Source organism: Osmerus mordax, chromosome 15 (assembly GCF_038355195.1).
Source record: "Osmerus mordax isolate fOsmMor3 chromosome 15, fOsmMor3.pri, whole genome shotgun sequence".
In the NCBI taxonomy this organism is placed as follows: domain Eukaryota; kingdom Metazoa; phylum Chordata; class Actinopteri; order Osmeriformes; family Osmeridae; genus Osmerus; species Osmerus mordax.
The window spans coordinates 12130318-12150644 of NC_090064.1; the positions used below are offsets into that span (position 1 = coordinate 12130318).

At 49.1% G+C, this 20327-nt stretch overlaps 2 protein-coding genes and 1 long non-coding RNA gene across 4 annotated transcripts in view; 2 read left to right on the forward strand and 1 right to left on the reverse strand.

Annotated features, from left to right (window-relative positions):
• Positions 1–9174, forward strand: part of scrib (scribble planar cell polarity protein) — a 57512-nt gene extending 48338 nt beyond the window's left edge. Inside the window, exons 33-45 of one of the 2 annotated variants that reach the window (XM_067251408.1) lie at positions 42–164; positions 584–634; positions 900–1037; positions 1517–1676; positions 1768–1984; positions 2096–2185; positions 2312–2494; positions 3132–3281; positions 3859–3998; positions 4738–4775; positions 5265–5339; positions 7406–7460; positions 8971–9174. In XM_067251408.1, the coding sequence (XP_067107509.1) occupies positions 42–164; positions 584–634; positions 900–1037; positions 1517–1676; positions 1768–1984; positions 2096–2185; positions 2312–2494; positions 3132–3281; positions 3859–3998; positions 4738–4775; positions 5265–5339; positions 7406–7460; positions 8971–9107 (1557 nt within the window). In that variant the 3' untranslated portion in view covers positions 9108–9174. The remainder of the gene's footprint in view (positions 1–41; positions 165–583; positions 635–899; positions 1038–1516; positions 1677–1767; positions 1985–2095; positions 2186–2311; positions 2495–3131; positions 3282–3858; positions 3999–4737; positions 4776–5264; positions 5340–7405; positions 7461–8970) is intronic. The other variant, XM_067251409.1, reaches the window with a different exon arrangement.
• A 1947-nt stretch (positions 9175–11121) lies between these two features.
• On the reverse strand, positions 11122–17099 carry kif9 (kinesin family member 9). The gene is made up of 20 exons (XM_067251411.1): positions 17004–17099; positions 16617–16782; positions 16415–16521; positions 16077–16307; positions 15816–15899; positions 15599–15691; positions 15274–15421; positions 15032–15096; positions 14839–14916; positions 14647–14715; positions 14231–14335; positions 13986–14041; positions 13639–13729; positions 13322–13458; positions 13077–13223; positions 12536–12744; positions 12253–12432; positions 12039–12154; positions 11712–11816; positions 11122–11506 (listed from the first exon to the last, which is right to left on the reverse strand). The coding sequence occupies exons 1-20, from the start codon at positions 17097–17099 to the stop codon at positions 11405–11407; spliced, it is 2385 nt and encodes a 794-aa protein (XP_067107512.1). The 3' UTR covers positions 11122–11404.
• Positions 17100–17568: 469 nt separating this feature from the next.
• Positions 17569–19513, forward strand: LOC136957809 (uncharacterized). The gene is made up of 4 exons (XR_010878331.1): positions 17569–17651; positions 18805–18867; positions 19140–19211; positions 19378–19513. It is a non-coding gene; the product is annotated as an uncharacterized lncRNA (long non-coding RNA).
• Positions 19514–20327: the final 814 nt, after the last annotated feature.

The window sequence follows — 20327 nt, forward strand, 5'->3', positions numbered from 1 at the left end:
ACATGGACTTCCTCTCCCCCCCTCCCCTCTCGCCCCTCCAGACCCCCCTGCAGCCTCGCGCCCCCTCCCCCGCCTCACCAGACGAGTTCCCTCTGAATATCAAGCAGGCATACAAGGCGTTCGCCGCCGTGCCTCACTCCCACGCTGTGCTGGAGCCGCCGCAGGTAGGCCGGGCTACCCAGAATCCTCCTGGGTGGCAACGTACTCGCATGCCGTGATTGGTCGTGGCCCCTGTGTGCCGTACCCCCCCTCCCCCACCCCACCAGCAGCGCTGCCGTTTCCGCCTGCCCCCCTGTTGGGGGGCCTGTGGTTCCTCTCCTGTGTGGAATGCAGTCGTGTGGTCATCATTGGTTTTGTACAGTCTGGTCCTGGTCTCTCTGGCCGCCATTTTGATTTCTGGAGTCATCCCCGTGTGTCCTGAGTGCTCTGAAGTTGCTGTTCTCCTACCGGTCATCGCCTGCTCTCTCTTTGTGTCTCGCGTGTGAGGTGCCTGTCCTTCTCCACGCCAGTAGTTGTTTGTTGTTCCCTCTTCCTCTCCTTCTCAAATTGTTCTCACCCTCTTCTCCTCTGTGTTCATCAACAGGATCTCTATGGCCTGAGGAACAATGTCCACTCCATGCAACCTTCTCCAGAGGTGAGTGGTTCATGAACATATGAAAGATACGACTCTGTTTTGTCAGTTTTCCATGCTGCCTTAGTCTTTTATTTGGTTAAATACATGTTTGGGGTATGTTTAGTTGGGATACTAAGGTCTGTGTACAAAGGACAAGGTTCCCACTCATGTGAAGTAACTGTCGAAGGAAATCCTGCTAACCGACCTGGCGGCCTTTATATGGCTGTTCCCCCGTCGGGCTGATGTCATGACGACGTCATGTTGACCACCTGTGTGGCTCTTCCAGCCTCAGCTGTACAACGAGGTGTTTGAGGATGAGGTGGAGGGGGGGGTGGGGCTGATGTCCCCTCTCTCTCCTGACCGCCGGGAGTATCTGAATCTGGCGGCGGTGCCACGCCTCTCCAGACCCTCCCTGGAGCTGAAGGTACTGTCCCCCAACCGCCCCCCGCCGCTACGTCCAGGGTTCAAACCCCCCCCGTCGCCTCAGTCAGGCTGTGGTCTGCTTGGCTGCTGTAGTGGTGACAGTTGGCAGGAAAAGGCCCAGTGATCAGACTCGTAATCAGAGTGTGTGGTGTTGGGTTGAGATTTGGAAACGCTTCATTCGCTACGCTTGTTCTTTCCTCGCGTTACATCATTCTTTATCTTTGGGTGGATCCATTTTTTGTCATGGTACGACAAATAATCAAACATTGAAATTCTGTTCTAGAGATCCGTGGTGATTGGTCTCTTTTTCCGAGCTGTGTATGATTGGTCTTGGTGGACCTGTGGGACTGTGTTCTCTCATCCTCACCGTCCTATCCTGAAGCTCCATTTCACTAAGACTCTGCCTTACCTTCTTCAAACCTTCACCCGTCTCCCCCCTCTCATTCAAACCGTCCTATCCCTGTGCTTCGCTCCCCCCAGACGCCCTCCCCCGGAGGCAGGGGCAGCCCCGAGCAGCGCTCCTTCAGAGACCGGCAGAAGTACTTTGAGATCGACGTGAAGCAGCAGACCCCAGACAAGCCCAAGCCGCGCGTGTCCCTCGTGGGAGAGGACGACCTGAAGAAGATGAAGGAGGAGGAAGGTATGAAAGCTCACCTCCCGTGTTCTCAGCCAAACGCTTCACATCACAGATGTTGACAGTAACCGGACCTCTCTCTAATCCCACTTCCCAGCGAGGAGGCTGGACCAGCATCCCCGGGAGTTCCTCCTGGACGAGGAGGAGGAGGAGGAGGAGGACCTGGCCAAGCAGATGGCTGACATGAAGGCCCATGGCAAGGTTCTGCTGGACGGGGTGGAGTACAAGGTGGAGAGTGTGGCCACGCCCCCCAGACACTGCTCCACCCCTCCCAGCTACAATGCCACGCCCCCCAGTTACTGCGGCAGCTCAGGGTACACCACTTTAGTTTTCAGCTTTTACCTTGTGTGAGAAGCCTTGTCAGAGGCCCCTCAGAGTGTGACGGTGTTGTGTGTGTGTGTGTGTGTGTGTGTGTGTGTGTGCAGGCCCTCCTCAGTTGATGGGAAAGGAGACTCTCCGAGGAACTCTATGGAGGAGAGCTTCAGGCTGGAGCAGAGACCCAACTCCATGACGGGGTATTTACAACATAACGTGTGTGGGAATTACTGTAAGTGTGCCTGACTGTGTAGCACTCTAACTCTGTGTGTGTGTGTGTGTCTGTGTGTGTGTGTGTGTGTGTGTGTGTGTCTCTGTGTGTCCAGCCTGATCCCGGTGTACCCTGGGGAGTCGGGGGCTCCCATCCGGACGGCCAAGGCAGAGCGGCGGCAGCAGGAGCGCCTGAGGATGCAGAGCCCTGAGCTGGCCATGCCCTCCGACAAGGACCTGTCCCCCGCCGAGAAACGAGCCCTGGAGGCCGAGAAGAGGGCCATGTGGAGGGCAGCCAGGTAGACAACAAACCCCCTCCCCCCTAACCCACTGATCTAGATGGCTTAGACTGAAATAAACACACCCCAGGTATGGACATGAGATGAAGATGTAGGGTAGGCTCTAGGACCCAGGACTTCTCTCTTCCTCCCTGACCTCCTCATCTGTGTTTCTCCTCCTGTATCCCTCTCTTCATGTGAAATCCTCATGTTCTCCCTGATCCGCAAGTTTAGTTTCTAAAATAGGACAGAACTTTGAACTTGAACGCCCACTTGAAAAAGCAAAGAGAAGAGCCAACATAATCGATCAGCATTGTGAGATAAGGTTCTGGGAAACCCCTTCTGTTGGTCCCGTCCAGGGTCCCGCGGACCCACACTGTGACGTCCCAACTCCTGTCTAAACTCTCTGCCTGCTGTTCTCATCCTTGATCTTCCACCTCTCTCGCTCTCTCTCTTCACTAGCCTTCTCAATGTTTTACCTCCCATCTATGCTTTTTTTCCCCCCTCTCTGTGTCTCTGTCTCCTGTCTGTCTGTCCCGTTTTCCTGTCCTCCACCCTGGTCCCTCCCTCCCTCCCTCCCTCCCTCCCTCCCTCCCTCCCTCCCTCCCTCCCTCCCTCCCTCCCTCCCTCTCTCTCCTACCTGTGTGGGTTGCCCCAGGCCCTATGGCCTGGAGGAGGATGTTAAACAGTATGAGCAGGACCTGGCTAAGAGGCTGTACCAGTCCAGGGTGAGGGCGTCTCAGGGCGCTGCCTCCGCCCCTCCCCAGCCCCCCACCTCCTCCTCCTCCGCTGCCTCTTCCCAGCTCAGGTCTGCTCCTCGGGCCCCGCCCAGCGCGGGCCACACGCACGGCATTGTGGGGGAGTGTGCTGTGGGGGGGGGGGGGGGGGGGGGGCGCTGTGGGCTTAGCCGTCCAGTTACATCCACGCGCACACTGGCTTTTGCTGCCTCAGCTGGCCTCTGATTGGTTGGTCACCCTGCTTCTGCACGTCCACATAGCTGTGTCCATATGCTTTGTATCTCTCTCTCTCTCTCTCTATCAGCCTATCGCTCAATATCTCTCCTCTTCTGTGTCTTTATTTACTTTCTCCCTCTCTCTCCTTTCTGTCTCGTCTCTAACGCATCGTTCATCTTACTAATGCACAGCCTCACAGTGAGACTTCAGCAGTCTGTCACCTGATGCTGCCTTGCTGTCTATAGTCGTACCTAGTCCTCCAGGGATGCCCCTTCTGCTGTAGAGGTGTACTCGGGGCCAAGTAACCATAGGTTTACGTAAAGGTTTCTGAGTTTGGTCAATCACAGAAAGCCAGGACTAGGAATGCTCAGCGGCTGTGTCTGGTGTTGGAATGTTCTCATCTAATCTGTCTTTCTCTCCCTCCCTCTCTAGGATGAAGTCTCTGGAGCAGGATGCGCTGAAGGCCCAGATGGTCATTGCCAAGTCCCGGGATGGCAAGAAGCGTGGCACTCTGGACCAGCTGGCCGAGTCCCCCTCACCCGCCCCCACCCCCTCCCCCACCCCTCTGGAAGGTAAGCTTCCACTCATGGGTTTGGTTGTCTTCCTACTTTTTCAGCGACCTTACATGGCTTACTGATCCTCTCTCTGTCTCCTCCTCTCTCCTCTCTGTCTCCCCCTCTCTCTGTCTCCTCCTCTCTCTGTCTCCTCCTCTCTCCTCTCTGTCTCCTCCTGTCTCTGTCTCCTCCTCTCTGTCTCCTCCTGTCTCTGTCTCCTCCTCTCTCCTCTCTGTCTCCTCCTGTCTCTGTCTCCTCCTCTCTCCTCTCTGTCTCCTCCTGTCTCCTGTCTCCTCCTGTCTCCTGTCTCCTCCTCTCTCCTCTCCCGTGTCCTCCTCTCCCCTCTCTCTGTCTCCTCCTCTCCCCTCTCTCTGTCTCCTCCTCTCTCCTCTCTGTCTCCTCCTGTCTCTGTCTCCTCCTCTCTCCTCTCTGTCTCCTCCTGTCTCCTCCTCTCTCCTCTCCCGTGTCCTCCTCTCCCCTCTCTCTGTCTCCTCCTCTCCCCTCTCTCTGTCTCCTCCTCTCCCCTCTCTGTCTCCTCTCTCTCCCCTCTCTCTGTCTCCTCTCTCTCCCCTCTCTCTGTCTCCTCTCTCTCCCCTCTCTCTGTCTCCTCTCTCTCCTCTCTCTCTCTCTGTCTCCTCTCTCTCCCCTCTCTCTGTCTCCTCTCTCTCCTCTCTCTCTCTCTGTCTCCTCTCTCTCTCCTCTCTCTCTCGTCTGTCTCTCCCCTCTCTCCTCTCTCTCTCGTCTGTCTCTCCATCAGATGTGAGTCCTCGGGGAGTGACGTCACCAGGCAGACTGGTAAGCCTCAGGCCACTGCTTCCCTCTGAACATGAGTCAGCTGTTTCAAACATTGGGGTTTTTATTCCTGAGCTGCAGGAAATTGTTTATTTATTTAACAATTGTTTGCCTTGGTTTTCGGTAAAGTAGCTGTACCAGTTTGCAAGTTGAAAGGATTCTGTTCCTCTGGGATTATAAGCGGAAGAAAAGCGATGTTGATGGGCTTGGAAACTCATTCACATTTGATCTACCACCGTGCACTGTCACCACAGCCTATCAGAGTTCAGAACACATTCCTCGCCTTCCATAAACCACACCTCTCTCTCCACCGTGTGAATCATCAACTCATCCCTCTGCCACCTCTCCTTTCCCTCTTCCTTTTCCCCTCCTTTTGTGTCCCTCTTTCTTTCATCGTTTATCTTTTTCCTTCCCATTTGTCTCTGTTGACCTCTCCTGTCCTCCCCTGTCCCCTCCTCTCACTCCTGTCACTCCTGTTTGCTGTCCTTCTAGTCCCTGTCAGAAAAGAAGTTTGACTACAGACAGTTTGCTGCCATTCCTTCTTCCAAACCCGTATACGACATCCAGGTACTGCCTGCATGCTGAGTCTCCAGAACCTCCCCACCCTCTCCCTGCCCCTTGGCTTTCCCTGCTGCCTCGTCTGTCCCAGTCCTCCCCCTCTCCTCTCTCTAGCCTCCCCAGTTATCAGACTGCCTCCATTTTGACTCCCCAGGATTTTGGCAAACAACGTCTGTCTCTGGTATGGGCCTGCTATCTTTGATTCACTCAAAAGGTTATTGGTCAGTCGTGCTAATATGCTACTATGATATGCTATGAATGGTACTAGTGATTAGTAGTAACCTAATTAGGCCCTGGGATCTGGGTTCATCTTGAGCTCCAGCAAGAATGGTCTGTCCTCATTGGCTTCTCTCAAACGCCTCCCCATTCTCCCACTCACCATCCTCACGCATCCCCAACACTGACCAATCACACCCTCTCTTATGTCAGCCAACTAACCAATCACCCACCACCAGACAATGGTCACCACTCACTCACTCACCAACCACAGCCAAGGGATCTCAGAAGGTCTCCCTCTGAACACTGCAGGGCTGTCTGCTGCTCTGACTCCTCTGGCCTGCTGTCTCTGTCCTGACCCGCATAGTTGTCAGCAAGGAAGGTCTAAACATGGAAGCCTCAGAGACGTGATAAACAGGCCTCCTCGATCTAGCGCCGCAGCAAGAGACTTGACACTTCATTTGAAGGGACTTCCTGTAGTTTTTAACGAGCTCTGACGCTTCCTCCTCTATACACTCCGTGAGCTCCAGCAGGTCAGAAAACATCCAAGCCTCCATGTCGGATGTCCCATCATGGGTTCTGCATCTGCCAGGAAGGTTTCGAACTAACAAGAGGCTGCGTGGCTCTCAGCTCAGGCTGCTCAGAGTGCTGATCGATGAGGATCAACCTGATCGATAACACTAACCTGGGTGGGAATCCTGCCTGACCGGCGTGGAGAATAGTCCCAACACGTGGAGCATGTTCCCATACATACTTGCACACGTGACAGGCATGTTCTAGACATGTTGCATGTTCTTGTGGGGAGGACGGAGGGGAAGCAGGGGTCCCTGTGGTGATGGTGCAGCAGGGGCAGCTTGTCCTTCAGTGGTTGTGGTTCCTGGTTGTCTGTACGTCTCTCAGCCTTGGTGGGGAGGGAGGGGGGGGCAACCAGTTCAATGCTTCTTCTTGGTATGTTGTATAGTGCTGTGTAGTCCAAGGTTCCTCAACTCCGTTCCTGGAGAGTTACTGCCCTTCCAATGTAGGTGCATCTTACCAATTCAGAACACCTGCTTTGGTGGATGAGCTGAATCCTGGTTTGTTTCCATTGGGTTTGGAGCCAAAGCGATTAACTCTCCTGGAACAGGGTTGGAGAGCCCTGGTCTAATCTGTGGATCAGTTTCACAGACACAGACGGAGTCTCTTCTGGAACTAAACGGCATCTGGAGTAGACGGAATGTAGGCTTGGTATCTGGGGAAACCACAGAGTTTGTGTGTTGTGGGATGTTTGTGGTGGAGCTGTGATTCTCTCTGTACTGTGTCTGTAACTGGTTCCTTGTGATGGTGTTGAAAATGTTTATTCTGCATCTTCTACACACACATGCCCCCTGGTTGTCTGGTTTGTGGGACCTCCCTCCCTCCCCTCCTCCTGGATCTGATGGATTCACTTCCTGCCCCTAACCTCCCAGCCCTAACTCTGATTCCCCAGGGGAAGACTACAGGGGTCTGTAGTGGGATCTTAACCCCTCGTAAGAGAGAGCGGTTTTCTGTTGTGGAACTCTGGCAAGCGGGTGAGGGGGACCAGACCTGGGTCTGTTACTTAAGTGATTGAGATGCGCTTGATTTTCCTCACAATTGGCACCATTGGGACTGATCTATTGGTTCCATCGTGCCGAGTAAGAGAAATCATGCCCACCCCAAATATTTCACAGTACTGGTAAGTAATGTTTGGCCCAAGTCTTCAGCCCCACGCACCCTCCTCCTGCCAGGGTCTCTGCCCCCCCACCCATGGTGAAGGTGCCCCTGGGACTAAGGGTGGGCCCCACATCCCCTTCCCCACCCTAACCTCCCCAGGCCCTCACGCTCTGCTCCTTCTCTTCCAGTCCCCAGACGCTGTCGATGACATCCAGTTTATTGACGATGGCTCCAGCAACCCAGGTGAGTGGACAAACCCCTGTCTGCCTGCCTGTCTGCCCTTACACAAAAACCCTCTGGATTACGTCAGACTTTGAACCAGGGAAAGTGAGTCAGCTGTTGGGGAGTCGGTGGGTTAGTAGCTACAGAACTGTCCTTAGCTGTAAACTCTGACTGTGTCTCATTATAGCTACCGAGCTACACTAGATGGTCCTTGGGCATAAACAATGTGATGTTGTATGTAGACAAACCCAACAAAGTTACCAACGACGTCATTTTGCGGTTGTGACATAATGAAAACCCACAACGTAACGTTTTTCCGATGTCCAGCGAAGGTGGTGGTGGGTTGGTCCATGATGTCAGAATCCCTGACCATATCTCTCCCTCTGATTCAGGTGACTACCTGGGATAACAACCACTTCTTGGTAGGATTCACACACCATGTGTGTGCGTGTTTGTGTGTGTGTGCGAGCACCTTGGGCTAAGTGTGTGTGACATATGGTGTGCGTGTTCACTTTTTCGCTCTAACCCTCTAGTCCAGTTTGAAAAAACTGTAGTCTAGTCTGATATTCCGTTTGTAGCACTCTGTCTCTCCCCTTAAGCTTGATAGAGTAGGACATGTTGTGTTCCATCACAGAAAAACAAGTCTCCTCCTGTAACCTGGTTCACTCCCTCTCAGTGATCCGAGGTGACTGGATATCCTGGTTGGGTGTCTGAAATGCAACACACTGTGTGAATCTGTCCTCCACTGGTCTGTGAGGAGGAGTGAACCAGAGGAGCTGACAGGGGAGGGGGATTCCTTTTCTGGTTTGGGACGCCCCCTAGTCTGTCTCCAGTCTGGGGACAGGTGTCTTATTGTCTAGGCTTGCTGCTTGGCCTGCTTCCAGTGTCAGGCGGCTGGTTCAGACGAGCTGCTCCGTGTGTGTCAGGCGTGCTCTGCTGATGGCCTCGCTCCAGAGCCTGCATGAAATCACTGACTAAAACAAGGAATGGAAAGGTTTGGGGTCAGTCGTATCTGAATGTTTGACTCCTTTTACGTAAAAAAACCCCCCTGAAATATCCGCAATAATGTAGTCAACATTTGATGCAAACATGCGACAATATTAACATTGTAGTGTGTCGTGAGCATGATACTGGCACATTTGAGTCCGATCTAGGAGTGGAAAATAATTTACTCAAACTGACCCTAATCCTTTACAGTACAGTTTGTGTAGAAGATTTCCTAGGTGTCGTACTGGATAGTTTTGTGTGATTAGATACTTGGTACAAGCTGGTTGATCTGGTCTGTAGCTGCGGGTGTTGGCTTTCTGTTGCAGGTGACTGTGCCTTTTCAAGACCAAACTCCCTCTTTCCCATCAGCCAACCGCCTTTTGCCGGGAAGATTAGCTTTGCCTACTTCTCTTTGCCTACTTCCTCTCCACAGCCTTGGCAATGCAGGAGAATATAAGGGTCAATGTGTGTCTGTACTGGTCAGACTAGGTGTGTGTGTGGAGGTGTGGTGTTGACAGCTTGGCTCTCTGTCTGTCCTCCACAGTGCCCACCCTGAACCCTGAGGCCGAGGTGCCCGCAGCTCTGCCTACCAGCTCAGCCCTGGAGGAGATGGCGCTCTACAGCAACAAACGCAAGCTGAGACAAGGCCGCCGCAGCCTGGAGACTGCCGTGCCCACATAACACCACACACACACACACTGAGGCACACGCACACACTGAGGCACACACACACACCACACACACTGAGGCACACACACACACACACCACACACACACACTGAGGCACACACACACACACACACACACAGGAGACACGTTCACTGAGTGATCGTTCACTGCAGCACACACTTTGGGAGGTGTATGTGCAACCACCATAGACAATACAATGATGATAATCACCACATACACATCCAGTCATATCCTGCGTGCCAGTCTTGCCTTTACAGTCTGGGGATTAGATGGCATGAAGCTCTGATGCCAGGATGAAGGGTTAGGAACAGGAGCTAGTGTGATGCTTCAAGGCCATTCTCCAACTTGGTTCAATCTTCAGTTTGCGTTTTAGAAGCTGAATTATATTAACAGGCGACTGATATGTTTGTATTTTTTCGCCACCTTTTGATTTTGCTGTTAAAAAAAGAAAAAAGATAGAAAAAAGAAGAAAATGTCCAGAATGGGAGAGAAGAAAAAAAGATAGAATTGTAGCTGTTATACTAACTTTTCAGATGATATTTTGGAAGTTTTTAAGAGAATAGATTATAAATGTCAGGGTTTTTAGAGGGCTTCGAGAGGGAGGTGTACATATTAGAAGAGAAGAATCTGCTACCTTCACAGTCTGGAGTGTGCAGGATGTTTTAAACACTACATATCTATCTACTGCACTGCAACTGCATAGTCTTTTTAAAACGGTATTCTTTTTAAATAATTTATTTTGCTTTTAATGTGTGACTCAAATCTATTGACTCCTGGCCATTACCTGTATTTATTCCAGCGAAAATGCCACAGAGTGATTCATATCATTGTATTCACTGTAATTAAATTAAGGCAATATTGTTGAATACACAAAAGGCTTTAAAAAAAACGATTCATTTGAAAAAACATATCGGCTGTAGCCTATTTGATTTTGATTCTAATCACTATGAAATCCCTCGGTGACAGAATAGAGAGTGAGTTGAGTGGTAGAGCAGGTCTCCCTGGACCAGACTGGGGGGTCACATTAGTTTAGTCAGGACCCTACAGTTGCTTGACCACACTGGAGAGACCATCTGGTAAACACACTTTCAACAACATCCCATACTTGGATTGGCCTGGTATTGTTGGGAACATCAGTCTATTTTGCCACACACACACACACACACACACACACCTACAACCTCTTCTCTCTCTACTACTCTTTTCTACTTAACTATGGGAACATGTCGGCCATAATGCCTTTTTTCCTCCATTTATACGGTACTTTCTCTGCCTTTAGTTGTGACGTTTCTCGTCAATGTGAACCTCACTCATATCTCCTAACTGGGAGGTCCCAGGTTAGCTTGTGAAGGTAGCAGGTGTTTCTTTTGTTATTTTTAATGATCTGTCTTTAGTTAATTTAAATCTGACGCCACTGAGAAAAAAAATCGATCCTTTATTACAGTGTGAATAATGTACAAATACAGAACGTAAAAAGGAAAGCAAAAGTTTGGGTTTAAACCGAGCCAGCACGTGCCTGGGTCGAGCTGTGTTGTGTGGAGGGGGAAGGGATTGGTCGCTAAGTGTCTGGCTAAAGACGGGAAGATAAGTCTCGAGAGAAATTCAACCTCTCTTCTGATCATTCTAAAACTTTCCTCAGCTTTTCTCACACTCAGTGTGATCTGTGCACCCGACTGCTTCATTGGAGAATCATGACAGTAACAGGAGTAGCATTTGTGTCAGTTTAATGCTAATCATAGCTTTCCGTGTAGCTCTCGCTGACTGAAATTCAGTTTGACGGTAACATCTGCGATTGGGAGAAATTTCTTTGTTTTCCTTTCTTTTTTTTTACCCGCCGTAGGTAAATCCTCCCACAAGTGGGATTCACTACATTTTTAAAGGAGAATCAGTTTGAACTTTTCTTTTAGGGTTATTCTCTTCTCATGGGGAGAGGGGGGGGGGGGGGGGGGGGGTTCAAATGAATCAGAGGACATGAGTGCTTGGGTCAGAGGTCAGAGAGCTCAACCAAGACTGTAACTAGTGAATTTGTACAACCAAAGAAGTCTATTTTGTGGTTCAGGAATAATAAAAGTTTACTTTTCATTTAACAAGCTGATTCATTGCATTGTGTGTGTTTGTGCTTTTCGTGGTACAGTTACAAAGAGGATACATCCGACAAACAGTACCCTCCACTGAGCTACTCGACACACACGCTGATTCAACAACATCTTGGGTCTTTATTGAGGCCACATTAGGCGTGCCACTTGGGGTGCTGGTGGACCATGGGGGCAGATGAAACATGCTTCCAGTCACATGATGGTGAGGATGGCAGGCAGTCTGGTGCGGCCAGAGTCTCTGGGGCTTCTCTTCTGGGAGGCGGTCTGAGGCGTGGCCCTGCCCACGCTCCTCTGCTGGAACATCCATCACACACACACACACACACACACACGTCACTGCTCTGGATTGTCTTGGCAGCCTGCACTATATACTGTACATGCCTACAGTTCCAATGTTATTTACCTTTTTATATAGTGCATGACACTTCCTGAAGGCTAATATAGAAGTCACAAACATGGCGCTATACACTGTGTGTGTGAGCGAGAAGGAGAGACGTACCCGCTGAAGCGACCTCATGTGAGCGCTGTAGAAGGAGACTGCGCTGGGGCTGTCGGCCAGGCGCTCAGACCTCACACGCTCACAACGCACCTGCTCATCCTCCTCCTGGGGAACCATGACAACCACAACAGCTGTAGACTGAGATTATACTCCTCCTTGGGAACCATGACTACAACAACAGACGGTTCACTTTCATTCTCTGGATGTAGATTAAATTATTACAGCTATGGTTTATGCATTCTAAAACAGAGTATATCAACTCGGGTTTACAAAGGATGCCTTAACATGGTGGGTCCTTGTTAGGCCTCTGTGTGGATCCTGACCCACCAGAGCCAGTGCCTTGTCCAGGGGTATGAGTCCAGGTCTGATTGTTCCCCCGGTCCTTAGCATGGCCTGGACCTCCTCTGGGAGCAGGAAGGACTCATTGTACCAGCTCTCAAACTCTGCCCCCCACACACACACACACAACAGTTTGTCAGTCGAGGTTCACGGTATGTTAGCTCAGGTACATACCTTGCGGGGTCAGGGTTTGGATGCTCACCGGTAAGTAGGCGTGCCCTACACTGGTCCACCAGGTGGTGGCAGTAGCTGACCTCAGCCTTGGTGCTGCGCTGCTCCTCGTACAGCAGCCGGTACCGGGACTTCAGCTTCTGCAGACGCATGACCAGCGCCAGCTCCTCCTCCTCCAGCACCAGCTCCCCCTGCGCACTCACAAACTGACCTACACACACACACACACCCTTGATCTGATCTACTCTGACACGCACACACACCTTGTTCTGATCTACTGTTTGACACACATACACACACGTGTTGTCTCCTACCCTGGCTCTGCCTCCTCTCCCTCCACTGTTGCAGGGCGGAGCTGGTGTGGTCTATCTCTGTTTTGGCCGTGTTGATGGCGTCGGTGAGCTCTCGGAGGCGGGCCCGTCGCTCCAGCAGGACCGCCTTGTTCTCCTTCAGAATGCGGTTTATCTCACTGCCGCGCTCTGCCTTGAAGTCCTCAAATGCTTCTGTCTTACTGGGAGGGGAGCTGGGAGCACAGACAGTGGATTAGACAGCAGTGAAGTGGAATACTGTACAACAACCCAAACACTGCATGATATAGGGCTTGTCATTGCAATCAAGAATCTGTACCTAACAGTAGGGGTGGGAATCTTTTGGTAACTCACAAATCGATTAGATTAAAAAAGACATACTGAAAAGTGTGAAGGCTGGATTTGAACCCCGTCTGCTGTGGTATTCCCCCCCCCCCCCCCCCTACGTAACAGCTGATAAAAAAATATATAATACCAAATGATAGCTTAATGGACAACATGCACTATAAAAAAGCTCCATATTTTGGGTGGGGGTGTGTGTCTTTACTCAGGCCTGGGGGGCTCTCTGGGACCGGGGAGTAGCACCGGGGGATCCTGGGTCTCCAGCTCATAGACCTCAGGCTCTCTCTGGCTGGGTGGGCCGGACACATCCTCGGCTGGCCTGCCTGCTCCTGTGGCCTCCTTCTTGCCATGGCTGGACAGACACACAGATAACAGGGTGAGAGGTCATGATGCTGAAGTGTCCAGTCAGTGTTTTTCTACAGCCTCAGTGGACTGGGGCTGAACACTGACCTGACCAGCTCCTTGGTCTTCCTGGTTCTGGTCCTGTCAGGGGACACGGGGCGGACATGCCTCTCTGAGGGAGCAGCCACGCCGACCCCGAACCCACAGCCCTCCATCTCTCCCACCATGCTTTTGGGAGCCTGCAGCTACAACATCACAGCAGCAGTCAAATCAAGCACTCCTAAACAAGAAGTTTATCGTCCAACCCTATTCTTCGAGGTAAATTTGTGGGTAAGGTAGGCAAGGCTTCCAGGGGTTCAGACAGTGCGTCAGGTTAAATAGCCTTGCAGGATGATGGGGTGATGTTTAAGGGGACCTGAGCTGACCTTGGCAGCTGGAGTTCCAGAGGAACTCTGGGTCTTTTCCACCAGGCTGTAGGTCTCACACAGCTGGCTCCTCACACGCTGCTCCTGCTGCCTGCCCAACACAGCACCACCAGGACTCACACACATATCATTTTAAGACCTTAGATTGGGATTGTTTGTTTTGTACATATTTTCAGCCCAATATTTGGGGGTTTTAAAACTTGTAGATTTTATTTTTTCCTTAGCCGCTTATTAATGTTTCTTAGGATTCAACAACATGAAAATCTTGTTCAACGATGAGATGGACAGGCTTTCTTTATTTCTGAGACAGTAGGGATGTGTGCCTAATGAAAGTTATGTTGACTCACTGTATGGCGACCTTGAATTGAGCAAATACCTCCTGGATCTGTTTGATATTGACAATCTGAGGAAGAACACCAGCCAATAGAGAGATGAGAGCAGGAATACGCATGTAGGAACATGGCCAGGAACACACTCACCAGCCTAACTGCATTCATTATTACTGCGTTTGTATTACACACCACTACAATTGTATTACACACTTTAACATTACACCAGGGAACGAGAGCAAAGAGAGAGGGGATGTTCTCACGTTGATCTCTTCCAGGCTTCCCTCCAGGTATCTCTGAACCTGGCTCTGAATCTCTGCCACCTGGGTCTCGGACAGCGTCTCGTAGGACATGCCCGTGCGGTTGGCCTGGTGATAGACAGACACACACACACTCGAGTCATGACATCACACAGCACTTAGAGTCCTGATCAAGTGTCAAAGGTTACTGAACCAGAGAAAGCAGTTGAATCTGTGTCTCCTTGTACACTCAAACATGGTCATGAGGTGCCTCCATGTCTACCCTTACAGCGCTCGTGTTCAGTAACCCTAACCAACCAATGCTATTTCCCCAAAAGGATGAATAAAGTACGTTGTAAGTAGATAAGGCATATTACTCATGTTACTGAAGGTCAGACTTCACTTCAGACTAAGCTTAGAGCCTTGAGACTCAGCCTCACCAGGGTGTCCTGAATGGACAGCTGCTGTTTCAGCAGCTGGATCTCCTTCTGCAGCTTCAGCACCTGCAGCTACACACAGATCCCATCCCGTCACACAGCAGATCACCCACCATCACATCAAAGTCACAATCACACCCGTGTTTACATGTTGACATGCAAGCTGTGTTCCGGACGAGGGCGTTTGGGTCTCACCACCGGGTTGATGTGCTCGTTGAGGGCCGGATCGGTTCTGACACGCTTCATCCGGCTGGCGAACCGCAAGGTGGACAGCTGGAAGAGAGACATGGGGGGACAGTGGTTAAAGACAAGGCCTGTGGTTTACAGTAAGGTCGACTCCCAACTCTCAAACCTGTTTACACGGCACCAGTCCACACAGTCCACTCACCGTCTCCTCTATCTGGGCGGCCTCTCCGTAGATGTTGGCCACCAGAACTGTGTTGCAGTTCCCACCTGGAGACGACAAAGCTGCTCATTCAACATCACTCGATACACACCACACACACACACACGTGTGTTAAATGTCACATGATACATGGGACTGTGGTTTCTTCAGATATACAGAGCAAGTCATCAGCCAACAGGTAGCGTTCTACAGATAACCCGTTCCATGTTCCTTGGGAGGCTCACCCAGTGAGTCCTTGAGGGCATGGGTGAGTTTGGTCTGTCTGAAGGGCACGTGGTCTCTCTTACGGTCTGCCAGAGCCAGGATGGCCTGCTCCAGGAATGACAGGGACTTGTTGATGTACATGGCCTCCTTCAACACCTGGCCCTCCGACTGGACCACATAAGGGACACAGAACCAGGTTTCCATAAGGGGGGTTATGCACAGTACCTGGCAACTTCGGCAAGTGATGGTGAGAGATTGTCTCATGTTGTGCCGGGTAGATACCGTACAGGGTCATACTCCTGTACGGTATGGCCTTGTAGGCAGGTCTGGTTCTTCAGGACTAACCTTTGTCTTGCCCAGTCTCTCTGAGCCTGCTAGGTCCACCAAGTTCAGCTTGGAGGTCACGTATTTAGCATCAGACAGAGTGCGGGAATGAGACTGTAAAACAACAAGCACACATTTCAGGCACATCCCGAATGAATGTCTTTCTGAATGACTGCAAATTAAATGATGGATAATGAAACCCTACTGTCCCATGTGAATACTGAGAGTGGGATGATACCTCAATGTGCACAGTAAGGATGCAGTGAGATCTGGATGAGTTCCTGTTGAGGCTGTGAGCTCCAATGATGCGGTTCATTTCTCCCTGTGTGTACACAGACAGCAATAGTACTGTCAGCCAGTCAATCTAGCCAGCACTAGCTAAAATCCTCCTGAACAGCATTGATTGGACACAGAGCTATCAGCTAAAGAGAGATTCCCAAGTAACGGTATCAAACACCTTTACATTTTTTATCTTTCAAATAGTATTTGTAGTGCATACCTCAAAAAGCAGGTTGAGGGCTTCTACTTCACTATGGACTAGGTGCAGAGACAGCCCCTTAACAACCACGCTCCCTCCAGGCTCCTCCACCACAGCCATGCCCCCTGGACCTGGGCCTGGGCATCCCCGTACGGAGGACAGCAGGTCCACCAGGGTCTCGTTGTAGATCTCCAGGAAGGACAGGTGCACGGTGAAGGTGTGGTCGGAACGCTGCTCCACCTCCCGGAACACCTGCAGTTCCAAAAGGAGGCCAGGTGAGATACGTGGAGAGACAGTTAGAGATACAGGAAGAGATGCAGGTGGGAAAAGGGGATAATTCCTGTCATGGAGTATGTTACCTCCTGTAGGGCTCTGGGTATAATCCCTCTCTGACTGTAATTCTCTGTGGCTCCTGTCATGGTGTAAGTCTTCCCTGCTCCCGTCTGGCCAAAACACATCACAGTACCTGGAAGAGCAAGAGAACGAAATGTTCCCTTTACAGGCCAATAGTGTGATCATGAGCAGCTAAAAAAGAGGGCATGTTGGAGCTAGAGCATCTACCATTGTACCCCTGCAGCGCCCTGAGCACTACCCCTCGCCCCACACGGGCATACACATCCTCCTGTGACACGTCATGCAGGACGCCATCCAAACGGAAGGACCAAGAGTTCAGCTGGTTGTTCACCACCCCCTTCCTGGACTCCTTCCACTGGCGGACATTCACTGTCTGGTGAAGGGATGTAATATAGCTTTTACTTTTCATGTTCAGCTTCAATTCAGTACAGTGAGAATCAATCAAGTATGTAAGCAGCAAGTGATTCATGTCATGTTAAACGACTTGACTTCAACCTCCAATAGAGTTTACTACTTTAAACAGAATTGCCTTGTTGTGCACTTTATAAAGAAATCCCTTTGACGTTGACGAAGTGTTAAATGTCACAGGCATACCTGTCCATCCGGTAGATATTCTATGAGCTCTTGAGCAAAGCTGGCCGTCGGTCTAGTACGAACAAAAACGCTCACTTCACTGCCGCGAGCACTCATTGCGCCTTAGTCTGAAATTGTACAACAGGCCAGCTTTCAGGCCTATGTCATGTACATAAACATATTTAGCATTAGTACGGAGTCATACCTGTTTTTGCAAAAGGCATAATGTTTGTTTTAAACTCGGATCTGCTGGTTAAAATCAAACCAATATCGCCGACTTCCAAGCTGCACATTCCTCCTGTTGATTTCCATTGTCATGGTAACGGTAAACGTATCTGAAGATCCTAAAAGCGAAAGGAACATTGGATGGCCAGCCAGTCAGACAAAATCGAACAGACAGCCCAAACCCATTTGCAGTAACGAAGACGGTAAAAACATTAGGTTAAACAAACAACACTTTGTTCACGGCAGTTTGAAGGTATCCCTGCACGTGAACAACGTACGCCCATTGGCGATGGATCCAGCCATGTGACTTCCCTAATGGACAGAAATCACTGATTCGAACGAACTAGCCTATTGGCTGTCATGCAGGTCCAGGTGAGAGGTGTACTTCTGTTCTGTCTGCTGCTGGGTCATATTCTGGTTGAAGCTGGAAAACCGGTTTCTTTGGTAAGAAATAAAGTTGTTTACTTAATTTAAAACTGTCTCGCCTAAGGGCACAATATAGGGCTAAATGATAACTTGTTTTAAATTGTGCAAAATACAGTACAGTTTTCATTAACTTTTTTTCATCCCGACAGAAATTCTGGTTTATTAGGTGCTGATTAAAAAGTGTCCTGTAATCGACTATTCATACTTTTCTATTAGAATTTAGGTCGATTGAAACAGTAGGTTTAGTATGGGATGGATTAACAAAGTGACAGCATTAGTGTCTTTTGATGTTTACATTGTTGTGTAACGGTGCAGTGTCAATGACCTTTCTGAAACAAGGTAAATACAAATTGTGTTTTTATGATTGGTTAGGAGATATGCTTAAGTCCTCCTACGTTTAAGCAGAGATTTGTTGTTATACTGTTATTGTTATTATGTTACTACACTTTTTACAGTTTTTACACTGTTGTTACACTGTTATGTTGTCACTACATTTTCTACACTGTTATTACACTATCATTACACTGTTATTGCACTATCATTACACTGTGATTAGTAAGTAAGTAAGTAAGACTATTTATATAGCACTTTTCATACAAGAATTGCAGCTGAAAGTGATTACACTGTTGTAGGGAGTCAGGTGGCTGAGCGGTGAGGGAATCGGGCTAGTAATCCGAAGGTTGCCAGTTCGATTCCCGGTCATGCCAACTGACGTTGTGTCCTTGGGCAAGGCACTTCACCCTACTTGCCTCGGGGGAATGTCCCTGTACTTACTGTAACTCTGGATAAGAGCGTCTGCTAAATGACTAAATGTAAATGTTGCAGAGATGGGAATTACTTTGTTGCTATACTTGAGTATATTTTTTTGGTATCAGTACTTCACAATTTTTCTGACCACCTTTTACTAAAACACTAACACAGGTAGTAGTAATGACTACTTTTTAAGTATATGTCAGAATCCATACTTCTTTACTTTAACTTGAGTGAAAAAGTGTAGTCAGTACTTCAACTTTTACATGAGTCTTTTTAAACATGGGCATTTGTACTTCCACTTGAGTGAATGATGTGTGTACTTTTGCTATTTCTGGTTTCCAGGTTATTTCTACCACTTTATAATTTCAATTAACTCAGTCTAAGAACTCCTCTTGCCAACTTGATTACTGTTCCCCAGTGGCCGATAGGAAGCAGGCGACCACTTGAGAATGATGCGGGGTTCGAGCCAAAAGATGCGCTGGTAAGTGCTTTTACGTGCACACGTCTGCCCGCACCAAGTAACATAAAGCTGGACAGATTTCTAAATGTTATTGTAGATGTGCTGCAATAAATCAACACATAGCCTTCAGTTGGCTATATCCCACGACATCAGAGGTAAATTTTTTGTAACGTTATGCTTTATAAATTGAATTCTTTAACAGTATTGTTTTAAGTCTTGCTTAAGTCACATTTAATTAGAAAAACTGGGATTTACATTGTCTTTACTGTAGGTGACTAACTTCTTTTATCCAGAACTTAATTTCAGTGAACCATGCACTTGAAAATTATGAAGGGTTTGAACCTGAGGAAACTACAGAAAATCAGGTTTGTAAAGTGAATGTTTTTATACAGTTTATTATCCCAAAAGTCACCCCCACAAGTCTCCCTGAGAGCCACATCCAATTAGAATCAAGTATGTTGCAATAACCCTCCAGCAACCAGCCAGTCTCTGCTGTTAATTCTGTCCTCTCACACATCTCTTTAACCCCAGATGACACCTCAGAACTCATCCACCACACCCAGAGAAACCACCCAGTCGACTTCATTCTTTCTTTCATTAATTAATGCATTATTTAACTGACTCGTGAATTAATCCTGCAATACTTCAAATAAAATGAGTACATCTATTTAGTTGTTGGGGTGGTATTTGAACTTGAACCAGGGTGGGATTAGTGAAAAGTGGCCAAGAGAATGATGAGGTTTTTCAGCCAAAAACAGAGATGTTTGCTATGAGTGTAGATAAGTGTTCTGGACATTTAATGGCAGCAGCTCTCCATGGTTATGGACAGTCTTGACAACAGACATACAAATCTTTCAAGTTAAGGTGTAGGCAGTTAAGAAAGTACATCAATGCTGGGACAGCAGTACAGATTGTTTAAAATATTGGCTTGAAGACACATTTGGCTATCCTGGTAAAGCAAGGCATTTAAAACATACTGCATGGGCTTAAAAGGAAGTTTGATACCATATCAAAATAGTAAATGATGTCGTATGTGGATGGAAATGATCTGAAGTTAAAGACTGAGACAAAACACCAAATCACAAGGATCAACTTTATTTGGAGTTAAACATCTCACAAGTGTTTTCAGTCATCATCCAGCCAGTGGTCCGGCAGGCCAGTGGTCCGGCAGGTCAGGCCGTCCAGATGGTTTGATTCTCCAACCCTGACACTCCTTAATGACACTCCATAATATTTTGAAAGAGCTTTGCTTGAGATCTTCTACATGTTTCAGACAGCTAGCCATGAGCGAGCTAGCCATCGTTGTCTCGATCAACATATGACTTTACAGTGATAAGAGGGGTTGGCTGTAGCATGTACTGGCCTAGATCCAGGGTCATTCTGAATAACTTTGACAAGACACAACTAGCCCTCCTAACGCTTGGCTCCACATGCTACAGTTGATCCAAACCATCTGATCCTAAAGTGGCACCATTCAAATT

Excerpts from the sequence above, each read along its gene's own strand:
- kif9 (XM_067251411.1), bottom strand. The coding sequence starts at position 17,099 with ATGAGTGCTCGCGGCAGTGAAGTGAGCGTTTTTGTTCGTACTAGACCG. Across the intron at positions 15,692-15,815 it reads TCCTTACTGTGCACATTGAG|TCTCATTCCCGCACTCTGTC; the intron begins GTATCATCCCAC and ends GTTGTTTTACAG. Across the intron at positions 13,224-13,321 it reads AAGACCAAGGAGCTGGTCAG|CCATGGCAAGAAGGAGGCCA; the intron begins GTCAGTGTTCAG and ends GTGTCTGTCCAG.